This window comes from Corvus hawaiiensis, chromosome 18 (assembly GCF_020740725.1).
Source record: "Corvus hawaiiensis isolate bCorHaw1 chromosome 18, bCorHaw1.pri.cur, whole genome shotgun sequence".
NCBI classification, from domain to species: Eukaryota; Metazoa; Chordata; class Aves; order Passeriformes; family Corvidae; genus Corvus; species Corvus hawaiiensis.
The window spans coordinates 13,303,877-13,322,369 of NC_063230.1; the positions used below are offsets into that span (position 1 = coordinate 13,303,877).

General features: G+C 56.2%; 1 protein-coding gene across 12 annotated transcripts in view; it reads right to left on the minus strand.

Annotated features, from left to right (window-relative positions):
- NCOR2 (nuclear receptor corepressor 2) overlaps positions 1-18,493 on the minus strand; it is a 230,434-nt gene that overhangs the window by 56,817 nt on the left and 155,124 nt on the right. For 11 of the 12 annotated variants that reach the window (XM_048323240.1, XM_048323239.1, XM_048323236.1 and 8 more), the window contains 4 exons: positions 17,341-17,395; positions 15,060-15,158; positions 1,173-1,294; positions 137-309 (listed from right to left, as the gene is read on the minus strand). In XM_048323240.1, the coding sequence (XP_048179197.1) occupies positions 137-309; positions 1,173-1,294; positions 15,060-15,158; positions 17,341-17,395 (449 nt within the window). Of the gene's footprint in view, positions 1-136; positions 310-1,172; positions 1,295-5,601; positions 5,755-15,059; positions 15,159-17,340; positions 17,396-18,493 lie in introns of those variants that run through there. The other variant, XM_048323238.1, reaches the window with a different exon arrangement.

Here is an 18,493-nt window from a genome sequence, read left to right on the forward strand (position 1 = left end):
CCAGAAAGAAGGATTTCACGAAGGGAACCCCTCTTCTGCGAGCGGGGAGCAGAGCAGGCTGATGCGCCCTCCCAGCACAATGGACACCCCAAAGACCCAGCCCAGGGCAGCGTCCCCCCCATCCCCTGCCACCTACCCAGCTCGGCGCTCTGCTGTGGCGTGGCTGCCTCCTCGTTGTTGGCCTCGTTGGCCATGGAGCGGGTGATGCGGCCCTTGCGCCGGCCCTGGCTGTTGGCGGTTTTGCGGCCTTTGGAGGTGACCGTTTCTTTCTCATCGTTGTCTTCCCCGGATGTGTCGTCGTTCTTGTCCCTGCAAAAACAGGGAGAGAAGAAAAAAAAATGTTGTTTGGTTGGTCCGATTTTTAGGTCAAGCAATTATTTCTCTGCACGTGTTTGGGGATGCGTTCTGTTTTTTGTTGGTTTTTTAGGGGGGCAGGTCTGCAGGGGTTTTTTGCAGACGCAGGCTCTTTTCCTGGCTGGGATTGGCGGTGGGGTGATTTGTGGTGGGGTTTTCTTTCTGCAGCTGGCTGCAGCTCCACCACCAAGTGCACGCAGAGACCTGACGGAGACAGGTTTAATACCAGACCATTCAAATTCATCCCTGCCTCCTCCTCATTTATCTTCCTGAAAGGGACCTGCTGGTAAATGTCTTTGCAGCCTAGATATAATGAAGCCAGATGTTCTTTTAAACCAAGTATTAAGCCCATTACAGATAGCGAGCGGTCTGCGTGCCAACCTTTCCCTGCCACGGCGCTGATGCTCGGCGTGAGGGAGGCAGGGCTGGCTGGAGCTCTTCATCTGGGAGCGCTCACGTTGACATCAATAACACTAAAGGTGAAGTGCCGCGCTCCGCTGCGCCGGGATTGCTCCTCCAGCTCCCAGAGGCTCTCGTAACAACAAAACAAGCTGGAGGATCACAGGAGCTTTGCAGATTGATTGGGATGATATAAAAAAACCCCATATCGAGTTGCTTTCCCAGTTTGGGAGCAGCAGGGAAGAGGAATGAGGAGGAGGATCTGCTTTTCCCTTCCTGCAGAGGAGGTGAGGTGGGCAGACACAGTCCCGCACAGGGTCAGGCAGCCCTGGACTACGCTGCATCCCACTACCGCATTCCACCACTGCAGCCCCAGCCCAGTGCTCTCACTGGAGCCAGGCAGGGAGGGTCGTCCTTACTTTGTCAGTTCTTCTTTGTCATTTTCTGTTTCCTGCTTGTCTTCCTCCTTCTCTCCCTCCTTCTCTTTTTCTTTCTCTTTTTCATCTTTCTCTTCTTGGCTGCTCCGGGGCATTTGCTGCTGCTGCAAAACAAAGGGCGTAAAATAAACCAAGTCCTCAGCGCTGAGGCGGACACATGGCAGCACCTGGGCCAACCCAAACAACTGCTGTGAAACAATGCTGGGGGCAAGTGGCCAAGAGGAAAGAGCTGCAGGCAGAGCACTGGTAGAGGCCACAGGGGCCAAAAGCTTTCCAGGGAGATCAGAGCTAGTTCAGGATCAGGCGTGGCAGCTGCACTCTGGCTCCTGTTCCAGGCAGTGGGACAGCCCCAGCTGCTCCCCTGGGATCAGGCAAAAAGCAAGGATCTGATGTGGGGGTTAAGGCAGAGAGGTGAGAACCACGCTCCTGCTCTGGCTTAGCCACATAGGCGGGGATTTGCAGCCAGTGGATGCATTTTGCTGGAGCATGAAGGAGACGGGGCACCAGTGACACCCCCAGGCTCGGCGATATCAATGCTTTTGATCTTTTTCCCAAGCATCTGACACAGCCCATGGGGAATGTTTGTGGCTCTGTATCACTGAGCAGGGAAGGTGCCCTCTCTGCCCACTCTTTACCACCTGGCACCCTCGGCAGAGGCCGTGAGCCCAACCACCCCAACGCTGCTGCTGCCGCTGCTCGGACCGAAGGCACCACGGTACCCCAGGGAGGGACACAGTGATTATTATAGTTCTGGATTTTGTTTCAACAGCTGCAGGAAGGAGGTTGCTGGGGAGGCCTGGTTCCCCTGACCTCCCTTCCCTCTGGCGACCAGCAAACGAGAGGCACTGCATAGAGAAGTAGAAATTAGAGACGGAAATGATTTATTAAACCATCCTGCTCCTGGCTAATGCAAAGCTGCTTGCTCCAGGAAACCCACCGGGGCTCACCCGGCCCCTGCCCAGCCTGCAGGGCTTCCACCACCCCTTGGGAAAGGGTTTGGTGATGTAATGGGGAGTAAAATTGCCTTAAAATGGATTTATCAGCAGAAGGTGGCTGGTCTGGCTGGCATGCAGCCATACATCAAGTACAGATGAAGTGTCCCCACACCCCTCGGGCCAGTAGGACTGGCCTGATCCCAGTCTGCAGAACTGGGCATCCTGCAGCAGCGGCACTGGCTGCAAGCAGAGCTCTCTGCCCCCATGGGCTGGCGCTAAAATCAGAAGTGTGGAGCTGTCAAATGGAGCAATTTAATGAGAAAACTGCTGATTCTTTCAGACCCTGGTTCAACACAAATCCTTAAAACCCAGGCACAGTACCACTGAAACCCCACAGACTTTCAGTTCCTCCTTGTACAGAGGGAGGCAGCTGTGCCACCAGGATCCTGGCACGCTTGGCCAGCCCCTGGAGCACCTCTGCACATGTGCAGAACACAACTGTAATGCATCAGCTCACGCTCCTGTTGCTCCGGGAATTGCTCCGTGGGATGCAAGGCTGGGAGGTCCCAGGGGAGAGGGAGTCAGGGAACAGCTGGGATGAGCACTTGATTGCCTACAATTTTCCAAAGTCCACAGATCACTATGGCTTGGGGAACAGGCTGCCTCATGCAGCAAGTGGCCAAGGGAAGTGTCATCCCCAGCGTACCAGGCACTGCCCTTGTCAGCCCCCAGACTGGGGGAGAAGGAGGAGGGCAGTGGACAAGCTGGAACAGAAGGTGGGGAAGCCTGCACTGGCTGCAGAGGAGCAAGGGGCATCCGTCATGTGCATTTCCCCAGTGCTGCCCTGAACTCTCTGACTCTGAGTCACTCCATGGTGAACCCTGAGCACAGGTTCAGCCCAGACAGACACCCACGAGGTGAGGGCGGTGACCTCCGAGGGCCGGGCAGGCAGCAGGACAGGCTCTACCCCAGCCCTGGCCATCACCACCCATCTGCATTCCCCTCACCAAAGGCTTTGGCAAGGGGAGCCCACATAAGGTTCACAGTGTTTCTACCACTCAATTGCAAATATTTTCTTTTGAGGGATGGGGAAAACCTTGCATCCCAGAGACCCTAGCTCTCCTTCAGCTTTAAACCCAGCCGTGACCACACGAGTACCTTCCCCAGCTTCAGGCTGGAGTGAGAGTCCAAGAAAGGCTCAGCATCATCTTAGCCTGTCTCTACACTTGTCTGAACTAGGGGGCTGCCAGCCTGAGCAGCCATTGCAGCTTTTCCCCAGAGGAACAGGCTGGAATGGCAGCGATGCCAAGGAGCTCCCTGTACCAGCCTACAAATGCAAGAGCAGGAAGGCAGGGAGAGATGAGGGTGGCCTTTGTGGCTCACACAGTAACACAGGTGCTTCCCTGCAGAGGCATCTGCCAAGCTTCGGCATGATAAAGATGGGCAAACCCCACTGGGCTGGCTTCAGTGGGCTACTGCACATCCCTCTCCTCCCGAACGTTTCAAGCCCGGCCTGGTAGGACATCAAATTAAGGCTTCTCCCAGTGCAGAGGCACATCTCGATCCAAGGATGCCCTCTAGTGATTGCCCTGCTCTGGCCACGGCCGGGTGCCTGATGCCAGGAGCAAGAGCCAGGTGGGATAAGCACCCTGCACCCAGCAGGGCAGACAGGACAGCTCTCATCTGTCAGCCAGGTGAAATACATAAAACAGGCAGCATTGTCACCACCAGGCCATGGTGGGAAAACTGACCCAGCTCCATCCAAGGCTGTGCTCATGTCTTCATCTGAGAAAAGGCTCCCAGCCAAATGCTGATCTGAACCCTGGCAAGCCCACAGTGATGGCTTATCTCCTGTATTAGAGCTTGGCTGCATAGCAGGGCACCTGCCAAACACCCCAGGAAACACCTCTGCTCATGAATGCTCCCTTACATCACACCCAGGGGTACATGCTGGGCTGGAAGCTGGGGGCTGGCACCGAGCACCCAGCCCTGGGTGGGGAGCGGGCACCCCGGGGTCCTGAATGAAGCCATTTCCGAGTTCAGCTACAAATGGCACGTACAGAGGAGACCATCCCCCAGTGACTGACCACGGCAGCTGCCCCAGCCCATCCACGCTACGTGCTCTACCCCAAACCTCAGACTGACATTGGGACCGGACCACACCGTGGCACAGCAGTGGGAAGGCACTGCCGGGAACCCGCGAGCCGGCCGGTCCCCCCTCCCGGCGTGCTGCCCCCGCGGTGTGTGGGGAGGCTATTCTTAGTGCTGGACATGGACCAGCTCTGGATGATTCAAGGGACGGGACGCCATCCCAAAGCGTGACGGGCCAGGAAATGCTTCCCCAATTACCAGCTGATGTTTCCCTCTGATTCACGCCGCCCCAGCTAGAGGTGGACTGGCAGGTGGGTCAGCCCTTAGCAGCAGACACGCCAAAGGCCGGCACCAAAACTGCTCAGCTCCCAGCAAGCTTAAAGTTCTCTCCACCTACATCCCTGCCATCCGGGGAATGAGGCACTCCACCTCCCAGAGGTAAAGCAGGTACGTGCTCCCCACCTTGCACAAGAGGACGAAGGGATGTGCCCGAGGCCAGGGAAGATGCCTGTGGCAGAGGGCAGGGCTGTCCCTCCCTCCCAGGTCAGACGCTCTACCCCCGGACCGCCCTTCCTCCTCCTCAGCATCGCTGCTGCTTGTTTTTGCTGCCGACACATCCTGTTTATTTAAAAAGGCCCCAGGACAAAATCGGACGCGGGGATGCGTGAGCGAGAGGCCGACCCTGCCCCGAGTCCAGGGGGACAGGCGGCCTCCTCCGCTCCCTGCGCTCCGGCCCGAGCTGCTCCGTAATTACAAACACCTGCTCACCTCTGCCCCGAGCTCCCGCCGGCCCCGGAGCAGCTGGAGCGGCGCAGAGCGCTGCCAGCTCTCCCGGGAACGCCGCGTTCCCGGGGCCGGGGCCCGCCGAAGGCACACATGCTGCCGCAGCGCCCGGCCCCCGGCCCGAGCGGCACGGCTCGCCCTGCCCGGCCAGCTCCTCTGGGCACGTCACGAGCAGGTCCGGCCACAATAAAGCTTCGTCTCCAAGCGCACTTTCGGGGGACACCGGCTTCCAGGTAGGAGCCGGACACGGAGACGCTGACCCTGGCTGAGAACGGACCAACTCGCTGCCCGTCCTGACAGCGGGACTCGCTGGGAGAAAGCCGTGGCGAGGAAGAGGTGCAGCTCCTCCCACTCTGTTTACTTCCTCTGCCGAGGCACTGCCTGCTTCTGGAAGCAGGACGGGAGGGCAGGAGGAGGTGGGGGAAGTAGCTCCCCGTCTTTGCCCTCCCCAGCCCTGCCGGAGACGCCTGAGCCTGTGGCAGAGAGACGGTGAAACCAGCCAGGAGCGCCTTGGCGGCCGGCAGCGCGTCGCTCGCCTCCGAAGCGCCTCGCTCGCACGCTCCCCGGGAGCTGCGGCCCCCCGTCTCCCCCGGATCACTCACCTCCCCGCTCCCCGGCTCCCGCGAGCGGCCGGTCCCCGACAGCCCCATCGCCAGCTCCCGGCCCCTGCTCACCGCCCAGCCATCCGGGCGCGCTGTGCCTTACGTTCTCCGGCTCTGAAGGCTTCCTGACGATTTGCATAGTTAAGCCGTAAACTAACCACAACATTCCTCTTATGATTTTGCAATCTGCTGGAATAACGTGGTCGCTCTAAGTCGAGCGATGAATCATCATCTATAAACCACGGCTCTCGTCACCGGGGCTCTCAGTGCTGGCTGCAGCCTGCGTGATTAATCCGCCAGGATGCCAAGCTTAACCTACAGTGCAGGGCTACTCATTTTCCAAACTTGCAAGCCTCCGGAAAACGACTGCTGCTGCCTTCCCTATCCCCTTTGTGGTGAGATGTCCCAGGCTGTGGCAGGGGACCAGGAACCGGGGACCTCCCTTGCTGCCCACAGGACATCCCAGCGTTAACCACTGGACCGTGCACCTTGCAACTGAGGCACCCACACCCTCCCCCGGCTGCCCCTCACTCCTTGTGCCACAGCACCCTCAAAACACGCACCAAAACACCACTTTTGCCAGCAGGGATGAGCTCATCCCTGGCAGTCCAGTTCCTGCATCAGAACTACCAGCTCTTGCCACCCCACCTACACCACTTGCTGCTGGATATGCTAGTGGGGAACCGGATCATGGCAGTGGCACTGTGAGAGAGCCTGTCCCCGAGCCCAAGTGCCACTGAGGCTGGCATCTCCTCTCTCCCACGCCAGGTTTCAAGGCCAGATTGGCTGCACAGGGGATGCCATTTGGCTGCCAGCAGATGCATCACCTCCCCTGCCATCATTACAGTGCCCTGGGCTCTTACAGGAGATGGAACCACCGGATCCTGTTTGTTCCTTAAAGGAGGGAGCAAGCCTGCACACCCTGGTGCAGAGGGAGCTGTGCATGCCAGCCTGAGCTGCAAGGCACATGGTTTTGGTGCCACTCAAGCTCATTCCCAGCTACTGCAGGCAGCGAGCTCCGGGTTTTTGTTTAAAGGCGGCTCTGCACCCTCGCCACAGTCTCACTGCGGCAGCGCAGGGACATGTGCCAACCTTCTCCCCAGCATGTCACACCAGAGTCTGTCTTGACAAGGACTTTGGAGGGAGCTGCATCCCACCAGTGTGAGCCCCATACCCTCTGGCAGCTGGGAGCACCCACTCGGCTGTGCTGCCTCTCCCACGTGCAGGGCACCAGCTCTTCACTTCTCCAGCGTGTGACTTCAGATCAATGGCATTTATGATGTTCTCCCGGGCACTCAGCTGCGGAGCAGGCTCAGGCCGAGGTCACTGCATGCAATCAGGGAGTTGCAAATTAAAACCAGCTCGAGATAAGCTGAAGACAAAAGGCCAACACTACGCCGGCCAGGAACGCTTGGGGTTTGCTTTGCTGCTTCTCCAGGAGGACCCAGCGCAGCTACCATGGCCACGGGCACACACGGGTGCCTGCTGGCATCACCCTGAACATCCCACAGGGTCCGGACCTGGCACCACGGGGCAGGATGCTCTGTGCAGCACAGCCAGCGGGACCTCTGGCAGGTCACACCAGTGAGAGCCAGGGCAGACACTCGGCCACAGAGCGCCTGCAGCACCAGCCTCCCTGTCAGCCACCACGCTGCCCAGGCACCCAAAATGCCCATGGAATTTCCTTCCTCGCCAATGCCACCATTGGCATTGGGAGAAGCACCCACCTTTGAGGTTTGATATTGCACAGCCACTGCAAACACTGCTCCCCACATGTCCCTACTACCTCCTGAGGCAGGCTGGATAGGGAGCACGGCTTAGGAATACATGCGTGTGTCATGTAACCAGCTCCCAGGGCCTGGAGCCCCTGCTCCCAAGGTCTGGAACGCCTCAGGCCCCGCTGCCACCCACTGCCACACAGCCTGGCTTCTCACGACCGCACGTGGCACCCTCCACGCATGGGAGAAACCACAAAGCAAAACAAGCCGCTGCCAAAACAACAAGGGGAGGAAGAGGAATGTCTGCCGGCAACTTGGCTTTGATTGCTTGTGTCCCAGGGCTGGGTTTGATGCTGTTGGCTGTGGAAGCAAGTCAAAAAAAATCAAAGGGCCAGGCTCAGATTTCGTAAGAATGATAGAGAGCATGGGGATCACTCGGTCCAGCTCAAACTGTGACAGCTCTGAGTGGGGCTGCTCCTCTACCAGCAAACAGCCAACTCTGCAACACGATCATCACATGGCAGGGATGGAGAACACCGAGGCTGCGCCCAGTGTCCCGGGAGACATGGACAGGCCCTGAGCACATTCACCAGCGCAGCTCTAGGGCACCACAGGCCACAAAACACGGCCAGTGCCAGCACCAAAGCGCTGGCAGCTGCAGCCAGGCTGCCCTGCCATGCCGTGGGAAAGCCCCGTGCCATCTCCCAGGCTGCTGGTCCTGGGGGCATGCAGCATGCCAGGGGTGAGGAGAGAGGCTGGACCCCGCATCACTTGCCAGACCACAGGACAGGCATGCCCGGGTGCACTCACCCGAGCGTGGGCTCATCTTGGGCAGCACTGGGAGCCTGCTGGGCACAGGAACCGTTCAGGCAGGGCCCTGTGCGGCTCAGCCCAGCACAGCTGGCACTGCTGCCTTCCCACCACTCGCTCTGTGATATCAGGGAGGCACTGAAGTGATTTTTACAGGACCCTGCTCACCAGATCCCTCCTTGAACCACTGAGGGCTTTTCCATAAGAGGAAATGTTTCTTTTCTGGGTTGCTGCTGAGTTTTTTAAAAAGTGATTTGATTGCTTGTGAAGGGAAAAATGACCCGAAGGGAAGAGAGCGTAACGTTTGGAAGCAGTGGAGATGAGCCCCCGCTCTGTCCCAGGCAGGGAACACGTGTTTTCTCTTCCCTGTGGTTTGCTCTACCCCGCTCCCCCCTGCTCGCAGCCCCCTGGCCACACACCGGCCCCTCTTCCAAGCCCTGCCAACAGAGGAAGGTGCCAGGTCAGCAGTTTGTAGGATGCAGAGCAGCATCCACACACGCCATGAACAACCAGGGGCAAAGCAAGCCCTGGATCCTTGTGGAAGCAGATTTCTGGGATTTTCAGCTGTGCCTGCTTCAGAAAGGAATTCAGCAATGACATGACCTATTTCCCATCCATTCCTAGTCAAACCTGGATCACAACAACAGATAAAACAACTCATCCCAAAGTCCAACTGCAATGAAGATGCTGCAGGTCCCTCGCTGGGATCAGCAATGGATCCTCGCCTGGATCCCAAACCGTGCCCGAGGAGTACTCACGTGGGCAGGGGCGTGGTGCAGCACTCTCTGCGAGGACACATCGACCTGCTGCTGGAGAAACACGGGTCCGAACCTGGGGGCCAACTGGAATAGGGGCTCACCTCACTGAAGTGACTGTTTTGTTACTGCTACCTGCAGATGTGATCAAGCAGCACAAAAGAGCCCGGCTGTGAGGGCCAAAGGGTCCATCAGGGAGGGCTCCATCAGCAGCCTGTGCCGGTGCTGTCCCTGCCCGCTGGTGCCTGTCCCTGCTCTGAGCCCACAAGTCTCCCTGCTGTCCCTGCACTGTCACCAGCCCACTTGGGGACCTGGGGACCAAGCAGCCATCCTCCTGTGGCAATGCATCCTCTGATTCTTCTCCCAAATATGGCTATGTCATTCTCATTAATTCACCCCCAAAACGGCAGCTGGGATTTCAGGAATGCAAGTTTCCATTGTGTTTGCCCGACTGTGCTGCCTGGAGGGGCGGCAGGGCTGTGGGAAAGCTGCTGCACCCTTGTGATGGGGGACCAGGCACAATGGACCTTATGGGGCACACCTGGGGGATCAAGGCGAGTCCAGACTGAAAGAACAGGTGCCAGGGGAGGGTTACAGAATCTATCTCAACGCAAACATCACTGCCTCACACCTCACCCACCTCCTGCACAGGCATCCTAACATAAACCTCACTGGTGACTGCAGGTTTAAAGGGTGACAGCCTGCACCGAGTGCCCAAGGGACAAACACTCTGTGAGATGTTTCTTCCTGTGAGGCTGCACTTGAGCAGGACCAGGACCACAGGGTCTGACCAAGTTCAGCCTCTCATTGGTCCTGCAGCCTCAGCCTGACTTCCCTGGCCATCAGCAGCTCTGTCACACTGCAGGTTTCTCCAAAAAAATGAGCCAAATTCAAGCCCTTTCATATTCCAGCAGTGACATTCCCCTGGCAGGAGATGAACCCATGCCCCAGTACTGACATGCCTGGCATCATTCCCAACCAGGCAAACTACTGCATCACAGACCGGCCCGGCTCATCCGCAGATAATTTCGGTGCTGTTTTAGGTACAACACTCCAGTCAGCACAGCTTTAGATGCCTGCAGAATAATTTCTTGGTATTTGTGGCACAAAGTTTACTGGCCACATCCAGGGCTGTGTCTGTATGATGTGCAGCATGACTAAACCAGGATTTTTTGACAAGTATTTCCCTGCATCTGGAAGAGAAGTTGTCAAACCCTTTATCACTAACGAGGAGCTGCTCCCCGGACTGATGAAGATCAAATGGTTCCCAGAAACAAGTATCATTCCTCTCATTAGCTGCTGTGGTTACTGGAGTGGGAGCACTTGCACAATTTGCAGAGTTAGAGCAGTTTGCTGAGCTCTGGATCTGATCCCTGGGGAGGGAGGAGAGGCACTGGCATGGCAAGGCTGGAGCATGGCAGGAGATCTGCTCCTGCACTGGGGACAGGGTGCAGGGAGCCCTGGAGTCGTGGGCAGGCACTGCTTGGAATCCCAAACCCTGCCAGCCCCTGCTAGTGTGACAGGGCTGCTGGTGGCCAGGGAAACCTGCTTGGCCAGGTTCTTCTTAATGCTCCAGGACCCATATGATATCAAACCTGGCCAGATCCTGCTGGGATGGTGCTTCTGCCAAAAAAGTAAGCGGGCTGTTTATAAAAATCTGGGTTGGGACTGTTTATCCACATTGGTGAGGGGAATGGTTTGTGCTTGAGGAGGGCGGGACAGACGGCGGGACAGATAATTCGATTTGGGTTTTGGCAGGGGACGGGGAAGAGGGTGGGCCTGGGAAAGGCTGTCGGGCCTGCCGGGGGACCGTGCTGGCTGCCCGGACAGGTCACACCGTGGTCCCCGCCCTGCCGGCACGGCTCTGGCACCGCTCTCGGCGCAGGAAGGGGGCTCCGGGCAGCTCCGGTCCCCCAGGAGCGAGTCCTCGAAAGTGTCGGCGCTAACACACGGCCCTTCGGCCAGGGAATACGTGAGCACTCTCTGACAGCTCTGCGTCCCTCCACCATGACTTCATCCCCTCTGAGTCATCCCTGAGGCGGGCAGGCGGCTCCTCCAGCTACCCATCGTCCTGTGGCTGACAGACTGACCCATCGTCCCCCTGCTGATAGACTGACCCATTGTCCTGTGGCTGACAGACTGACCCATTGTCCTGTGGCTGACAGACTGACCCATCGTCCTGTGGCTGACAGACTGACCCATCGTCCCCCTGCCGACAGACTGACCCATCGTCCCCCTGCCGACAGACTGACCATTGATGGCTTTGCCTGGTGGGATGGTCCCCCACCTGCCCATCCCAGCAGTGCGTGGGAGACAATGGCTTTTCCCCCCCAAGGAATTCACCGGCAGGAAGCGTATCTGGGATGCTGCGGCTGCTCCACTACCACGAGGGCAATGTTACTCCAAAATCAATGCAAATTTACTCTGGAATAAAAACCTCACGCTCCAAACGGAATAATTATGTTGAAGTAGAGTCACTTTCCTTGCAGCCCGGTTTCAGGCCAACACCTGTGTTCCCACAGCCTGGAAAAACAGCTTCCCAAAGAATGAAGCACACGGTGCTTCATTTTTGGTGTCCCTGCTACAGAATGCAGGAGGTTCAGAGAGAGACACTGAAATATCCTGAAGAGCCACTGCCACAGACCCAGAGCTGTATGGACACATCCACACAAGGGCTTGTCATTACAACATCATGCAAATTTATGCTTATTACTGTACGCTGACTATTGGATCAGATTGTTCTACCATGGCACAAATTCTCTTTTTTTCAACGAGAAATGACAACAAGGAAGCTATTTCTCTTCCCATCAATTCTCCCCCCCCCTCGCAGTGTTCTATTGCCTTCTCATACACAAACACAGAGGATTATTTAAGAAATATCTTAATCTCAGGAGCCTCAATATTATGCATCGTGACCCACTGGATGTGCGTACCTTCCACTGAGCAGTGCCATGGAAGGCGGCGTGCCGGGAGCATCCTGCCTCGGAGTGGGCAGCTGCTCCATTTTCTGACAAACTGGAAGTGGAGTCATGTGAAGCCCCTGCTCTTGGCAGGAGATTTTTAGCAGTAAGTAGCAGCTTTATGAGGAATATCCTCTGCCAGGGGACCATCAGCCAGGGACCAGTGGGATTCTTATTTTTTAATGGACTTTTAATAAGTAGGCCACAAAGATAGTCTTGACAGAGAGTAGCTTTTTTCTACGTGTAATTATCTCCCCTTCGCTCTCAAGCTCCCTGCAGCCTCCAAGAGCAAATAAGACCACCAACCACTCAGTGAGAAAAGGAGCAAGAAACCAGCATAGGGCCACTTGAAATGCTCTTTGTATCAGATCTCATCCGCTCTCCTCTCATCTGATACAAAAAACCAACCTCTCCTCCCCTCCTCTAAATTAATTAAAGCTCAGCTTTTGGTGTTTAACTGCTCCAACCCTTACCAGCAGGAAAATATATGCTTGGAGCATGGGCAATGCTGGGAACACGATGCCATGCCTCCCAGTGCTGCAGGAAGGCTGTCTACGATTCTGTCTCCTCCCTGCACATTGCCCATTCCTTTGTGTCCCACTGTGTCTCCTGTCCTTCATCCTCTCACCATGTCTTGTTCCTGATACTCGGCAGGTAATGGCAGAGCTGCCAGTGCCACATCAGCCCAGTGCTGCTGCTCCTCAGTCACAGTCCCCACTCCTCACCAGGCCCCATGGGAAACAGAACGAGGGTTCCAAACAATCCAGGATCCCTTGGGAACAAGCAGGGAACAAGCACGGTGCTGGCTGAGCCTTTGGGACAGGTTACTCCCAAATGAGCACTCCTGCAGCACAGGCAGAATTTGAGCCGCTTCTGAAAAGACTCACTGAGCAAAATGCCACCAGGAGCATCCCTCCATCCCAGCCCTCCAGGTCTGCCAGTATCTGACCTCTCCCACGATGGTCTGTGCAGTCACACACTGACCCAGTCTGGTCTGGGGAAGCGGATCCCATCAGCACCACACCCAGGGGAGACCCTGGCTCTGTGAAGGGGTGCAAGGGAGACGCTTCACTGCTCCCACCAGCTTCTGGCAAGATTTTTAACAACTTATTCGTCCCTTTATTACCTTAAAATGCCACCCTAAAACGAGTCTCTCCCCAGCAGAGCCTTCCTCTGCAGCACAGACCCAGCCCCTCAGCAGCAGTGTGCCCTTCCCAAGCCTGCACGCAGGCTCTTCCAGCACTCCCCTCATGCAGTCTCGCAGGAAATGGATGCAAATACCAGAGGTATCACAGCACAAAGTCTGAGTTTCAAAACCCCCCCAAGATCTCTGTGGGAGAGCTGCTCCAGGCTGAACACAGCAGCTGCTGTTCTGCACCTCTCTCCTACTGTGAATCATGCAGCCAGCCCTTGGCTCTTAAAGCTTGTCTGAACATCCCACCTTCCACCTGAGCATCCAACAGTAATGGGAAATATTCACTGTGTTGCTTCCTCCCAGACTCAGGGGGACTCCTCTTTCAAAAGCAATGATGTTCTGGCTGAGGTCTGCTTCAGGGGAGGTGCAAATCATTCTCTTTGGTGCGATTCCTACTTGCAAAACAGTCCCTCAGTTGATGAAGCAAGTCCCTGCTTCTAAAGGCTGGCACTGAACAAGGCTCCAAAGGGCAGCAGACGTCTCCCCTGCTTGGGCTGGATCGTGTGGAAAGCATCGTGGGAAATTCTGCAACTAGCTATGCTTTGGATCATTCTAAAACCCAAAACACAAACAGTCCCTGCTGGGTGCAGGATGGGCAGGTCTGCGGCTGCTGGGGTAGGTAGGCAGATGCAGAGCAAAGCCTCTCACTCTCCACACTTGCTCAATTTAACACTGAAACCAGAATGAGCTGTGCTGAATGTCTCCACCGCTAACAAGAAACAAATGTGGCCTCATGTTCTAGTTGCTGTGATCTAACAAAACAGACCATGGTAAACACTATAAAAATGTACTGGAGGGAACCACCCTGTGTTTGCTGGGAGAGGGACTGGATAATCTAATAGGGCTTTATCCATCTCTAATGTCTCTGAAAAAAAGAAGGGAAAATTGGGCCCCGTCCATGACATTCGTCATGTGCTAGCTATTCTGATGTCTTAATGCTGCAGAAATCAAATTGGAGTGAGGCTACCTATCTGCTTCCCAATCAGGATCCAGGCCCAAGTGCTGCTTTTTATGGCCATGCAGCGTGAAGATCTGCTGATGTCAGTGATGTCACGGGCAAGGCCAGTTTTTCCATCCTTATCCCCACATTATCTGGGGAAATAGTCCCTTTGTGGCTACGTCACTCTCCTTGTGACATGAATAATCACTCACTTCATGGACCTGGGGATCCACCAGCAGGACCTGACTCTGGCTGAAGGCATTCATGGGGATAAGGCATCTGGCCAAAAGGTTAGCACTGATCTGTGTTCCTGGGTATCATGGTATCAGCAGCAAAACTGCCAAGGTCATGTCTAGATTTGTATCTTGGCCACAGTAATGGTAAGGGTTGACTCAGTCACCTGCCCCCAGGAACCTTCTGGTGCCCTGGTATCTGCTCTGCTCTTGAACAAAGGGTTAAGGGTCTCCGCTAGCTTCAGTGCCAAATCTGCCAGCCCCACAGGAGACCCCCACGGGGATCCTGGACACCCTTTGGCACTTCAGATGGATTTGTATGCTTCTGCTCAGGTGTCACCAGAAGTCACTTCCACCCAAGTCATTCTTCTCCCACACCTTTTCCTATAGGAAGAGCCTTGGGCAGGCTCTGCAAAGCAGGAGCCCCACCCAGCTCCCAGGAGCTCGGTCACCATTGGCAGCTCAGCTGCCATCTCCAGAGAGAGACACAGACCCCACCTGGTTCTTGCACACAGCCCAGGCTGCATGGGCAACCCCATGCTACTGACACACAGCCAGGTTTTCCACAGTCGCTCCATCCCCTTTTTCTAAGCATCTTGGATTTGTTTGGTTTTTTTTTTAAAGACACTGTGACCTCGGCATGGGGATGGACAAACACCAAGTGCCATTAATAAACAGCATGGTCTGAAAAGCTACGCAGAGCACAACCACAGCCCCATCACAGCCTGCAAGCAAGATCTCCATGTGGGGAGGGGGGAAAAGCAGCATTTGGGGGGCTCAGAGAAAGTGCTGCAGCTCCTTGCTCAGCCTGAGGGATGACGCTTCCACGCGCTCCTCCAGCTCTTACCTGGCTCTTCCCGCGCCGCCGGTAATTCCTTCTTACAAGGTTCTTGTAATTCTCATTCTTCTTGGTCAGGTAGTAATAGAGGACACAGTCAGCCACCGTCTGCAATGACACGGGCAAGTCAGGGAACAGAAGGTCCTGTCCTCGTGTGCTGTTGGGGCACAGACTTCCAGCAGCAGCGTTCAGAACCGGTCATCACCAGGTCTCCTGCTGCTCCTGAAGACCTGCAGCCCAACAGCTTCCCCACACCTCCCTCCCTAAGGCTTCCAGTGGAACTGGAAGAGGGGCACAATGCACGGTGTCCTGGTAAAGCAGGCTCAGCTCTTCCAAAGGACAGACCAGGGCGGTCCCGCGGGCGTGCGGAGATGGAGATGGGGTGCTGAGCAGAGATCACCCCGTGTTAGAAGCAAAGCAGGGGGAAGGGCTGACCCCAGATGACCGTGGCAACCAGAGGCAGACGAAGGAGCCGCCTGTCAGCCCCTGTTGCAGTTACACGAGGCACAACCTGCCACGCGACTGTCAGCTGGTGTTACTTCCAGCCGCTCAGCTCGCCGGCTCGAGCGCGCACGACTTTGTCGTGGGCAAACTGAGATCCCAGCGCTCAGAAGCTGCCATCCCAACTCCACTGGTTGGCTCCATAAGCACCATCACAGATTGGACACGTTAGGAAAACAAGGAGCCACGGGCCAGGACATACCCTGCTCCTGAGCAGCACAGAGTGTGCCACGCTGGGAGAAGTCCTCTGCTGAACAGGATGGGCACCTGAACACCGCCTTGGGCTACACCTTCACATACAGGATCAGTGGCTTCATGAAGAGAAATTATCCCACAGACCCATCATGCCACAAGTCCTCAGGAGCTTGGGGCAGCTGTGCGTGCCCGGGGGTGCCCGGGGGCTGCGCTCACTCCATCCCTCTGCGAGGAGCGGAACCATTTGCAAAAACAGATTGCAACTTTTAAAGTGTTAATTGGATCTCTTTCTAATCTAGCCCTGATTATACACACACACACACGCGAACACAAAAACTTACAGTCATCTGTTCCAAGGGCTAAGATCACTATTTTTTTATAATGCAATTTAAAAATCTATTAATTCATTACATTGAGCCATACTTTGCAGCTCTCTCCAACAGGATAATGGATGTGTTCTGTATCATAATTACAGCCTGATTTACAAACGAGTACAAATAAAATTAGAAGACATTTTACAGCTTGGAACACAGACTGGATTGTGAGCATCATCCAAGTCCCACCACTTTCGGCTTTATCGAGCGCGAAAGGATGAGGAAGGAGCCTGGGATCTTACAGCAACAGCAGCAGCACGAGGTGGCTGCTGGCCTTCCTTGCTGCTTCGGACAGGAAGGTCAAGGTCTTATAAATTATTTCCCCAGCCTGAGTTATGAGGAATCAGAGTATAATTTAGGCTGGAAGTGACCACTGCAGGCCACCCCTGGAGAGCAGAGTGGTTCCCCCAGAGCAAGTGGACACTGTGTATGAAACTCTGCATGAGGCAGGCAGAGGATGCAAGTAACTAAAAGGACCAGAGAAGTAACAGCTTTCAAATGTTTCTTGTTCAGGAGAGAATCCAAGTGATGGACAGCTGTCTTTTCAGGCTGGGTCTGTCCAGGACCTGCTCATATGGCCTGTCCCATGGAAGGTACCTGGCCTTGCTCAGAATGGGACCACAGAGTCACTCCTCCATCAGGTCTTTTTCTCAAACCTTTCTTCCCTCAGCCCAATTAACAGCAAAACCAATAAGTCCAAGCAGCACAACACAGACATCTGGGAAAGGTCAGGCAGTTCCTGTGAGCAACTATTCCTAAACACCAAGGGGACGTGTGTGTGCTTCCAGTACATCCACCCAAACTGTTGGATGAAATGGGACTCAGTCCACCCTCAAAAACCTCTTCCTCCCTGAGCAAACAGATCCCTCCACTTCGTGCTGGGCAGCTGGGTGCCCACCCTCTGTGCGACAGCCTGGCTGGTGCAAAATGCCTCCGGGAGGTGCTGGGAAGCAGCTCCCCCGGCAGATCACGGGGTGGGCTGCGCCGCCCACGCGCCAGGCTGGCTGCGTTCACACCTCTCGCGCTCCCAGCTCCCGTCTCTCCGCGGCTGACTCAGTCCCTGTCTCTGCAGGGAGCCGGGAGGCGTCTGGACCCTGCCCGGGGCCTGGAGCCACCGCCGCCCACAGGTGCCCAGCATCTGCTGGCAGCTCCAGCACCAAGAGCCAAGTGAAGGAGGAGAGGCAGCACAGTTCAGGTTAGAGCCAGGCAGGGAGGCTTACCTTCCTGTCCAGAAAGGATGCGATCAGGCCGAAGTTCTTGGGATGCTGCATGAACCTGCAGAGCGAGAGGGAGAGGGTTACTGTGGGTGCTGGCTCTGACCCCCTCACAGCTGGGCTGCCATGCCCTGTGCGCCCAGAGCAGCAAGGCCAGCTCCCCGAGGGACTTCAGGCTTTGAGAAAATATTTGTCTGCTGCTCAGCTTCCCAGAAAGACAGGAACTTTAAATTTAGCCCAGTGGAGCAGGGCTGGTTGGGAGCTTCAATGTGCAAATGTTCATCATGGGTGGGAGAGGGAAGGAGGGCCGGCAATGCCTGACAGCTGATCATCACTCTGCTCCATGCCATGGCCACCCAAGCCTGTACCAACAGCAGGACAGGGCAAGCACAGAGGGCAGCTGCACACCTGGCCAATGCCTCAGGATCTGGCAAGGAAAGGGCGAGGAATTGCCACCACATCCCACATCATGGCTGTGGGTGGCCCCGGTGCTGAGCAGGACTCCAAGCCCTGCTGGGCTGTTGGGAGCAGCTGCAAAAGACAGGAAGGGAAACCCAAACCCCGGGAGGAAGCACAGAGCTGCCACATTGCTGAGTTGCTCAAGAGATCCCCAGTGGCACAGCAGCTCTGAGGAACGCTGCCTCATGCCCAGCAAGCAGAGGAGCTGCCAGCAAGCTCATCCCTGGCTCTGCCAGCCCGGGAGGGTACATTGCCCACTCAGGGGAAGCTGTCCCCACTAGCAGAGATGCCTCCTCCAACAAATCCCGGTGCTCAGCTGGTGGGGAAGCACCAAGGGCCAGCAAGCCCTTGGTAGGAGGTGCTGCTGCTGGCAGCACAGTTAACCAGCGCACTGCCAAAGCACAGGGAGCCCACTGAGTGGTGACTTTGTGCCAGGAGAGGTGGCCACCAGCACAGGCTCTGGCCCGGGGAGCTGAGCAGCCAGGGCGAGCCACGTTCAGCAAGTGCAGCTCTGCCAGCTCCCAGGAGCTGACAGCTCTGTGCCCAGGGGAAATGGATCGGAGGCAAAAGGTGGGAGAGCTGCGGTGTGGGCAGGATATGGTGAGGAGCTCTGTGTCTCCAGCCCTGCCAGTGATTCCCTGGGGCAACTGGCTGCTCTCTCTCCTGCTTTTGCTGCTCTGTCCCAGTGTCAAACTCGGAG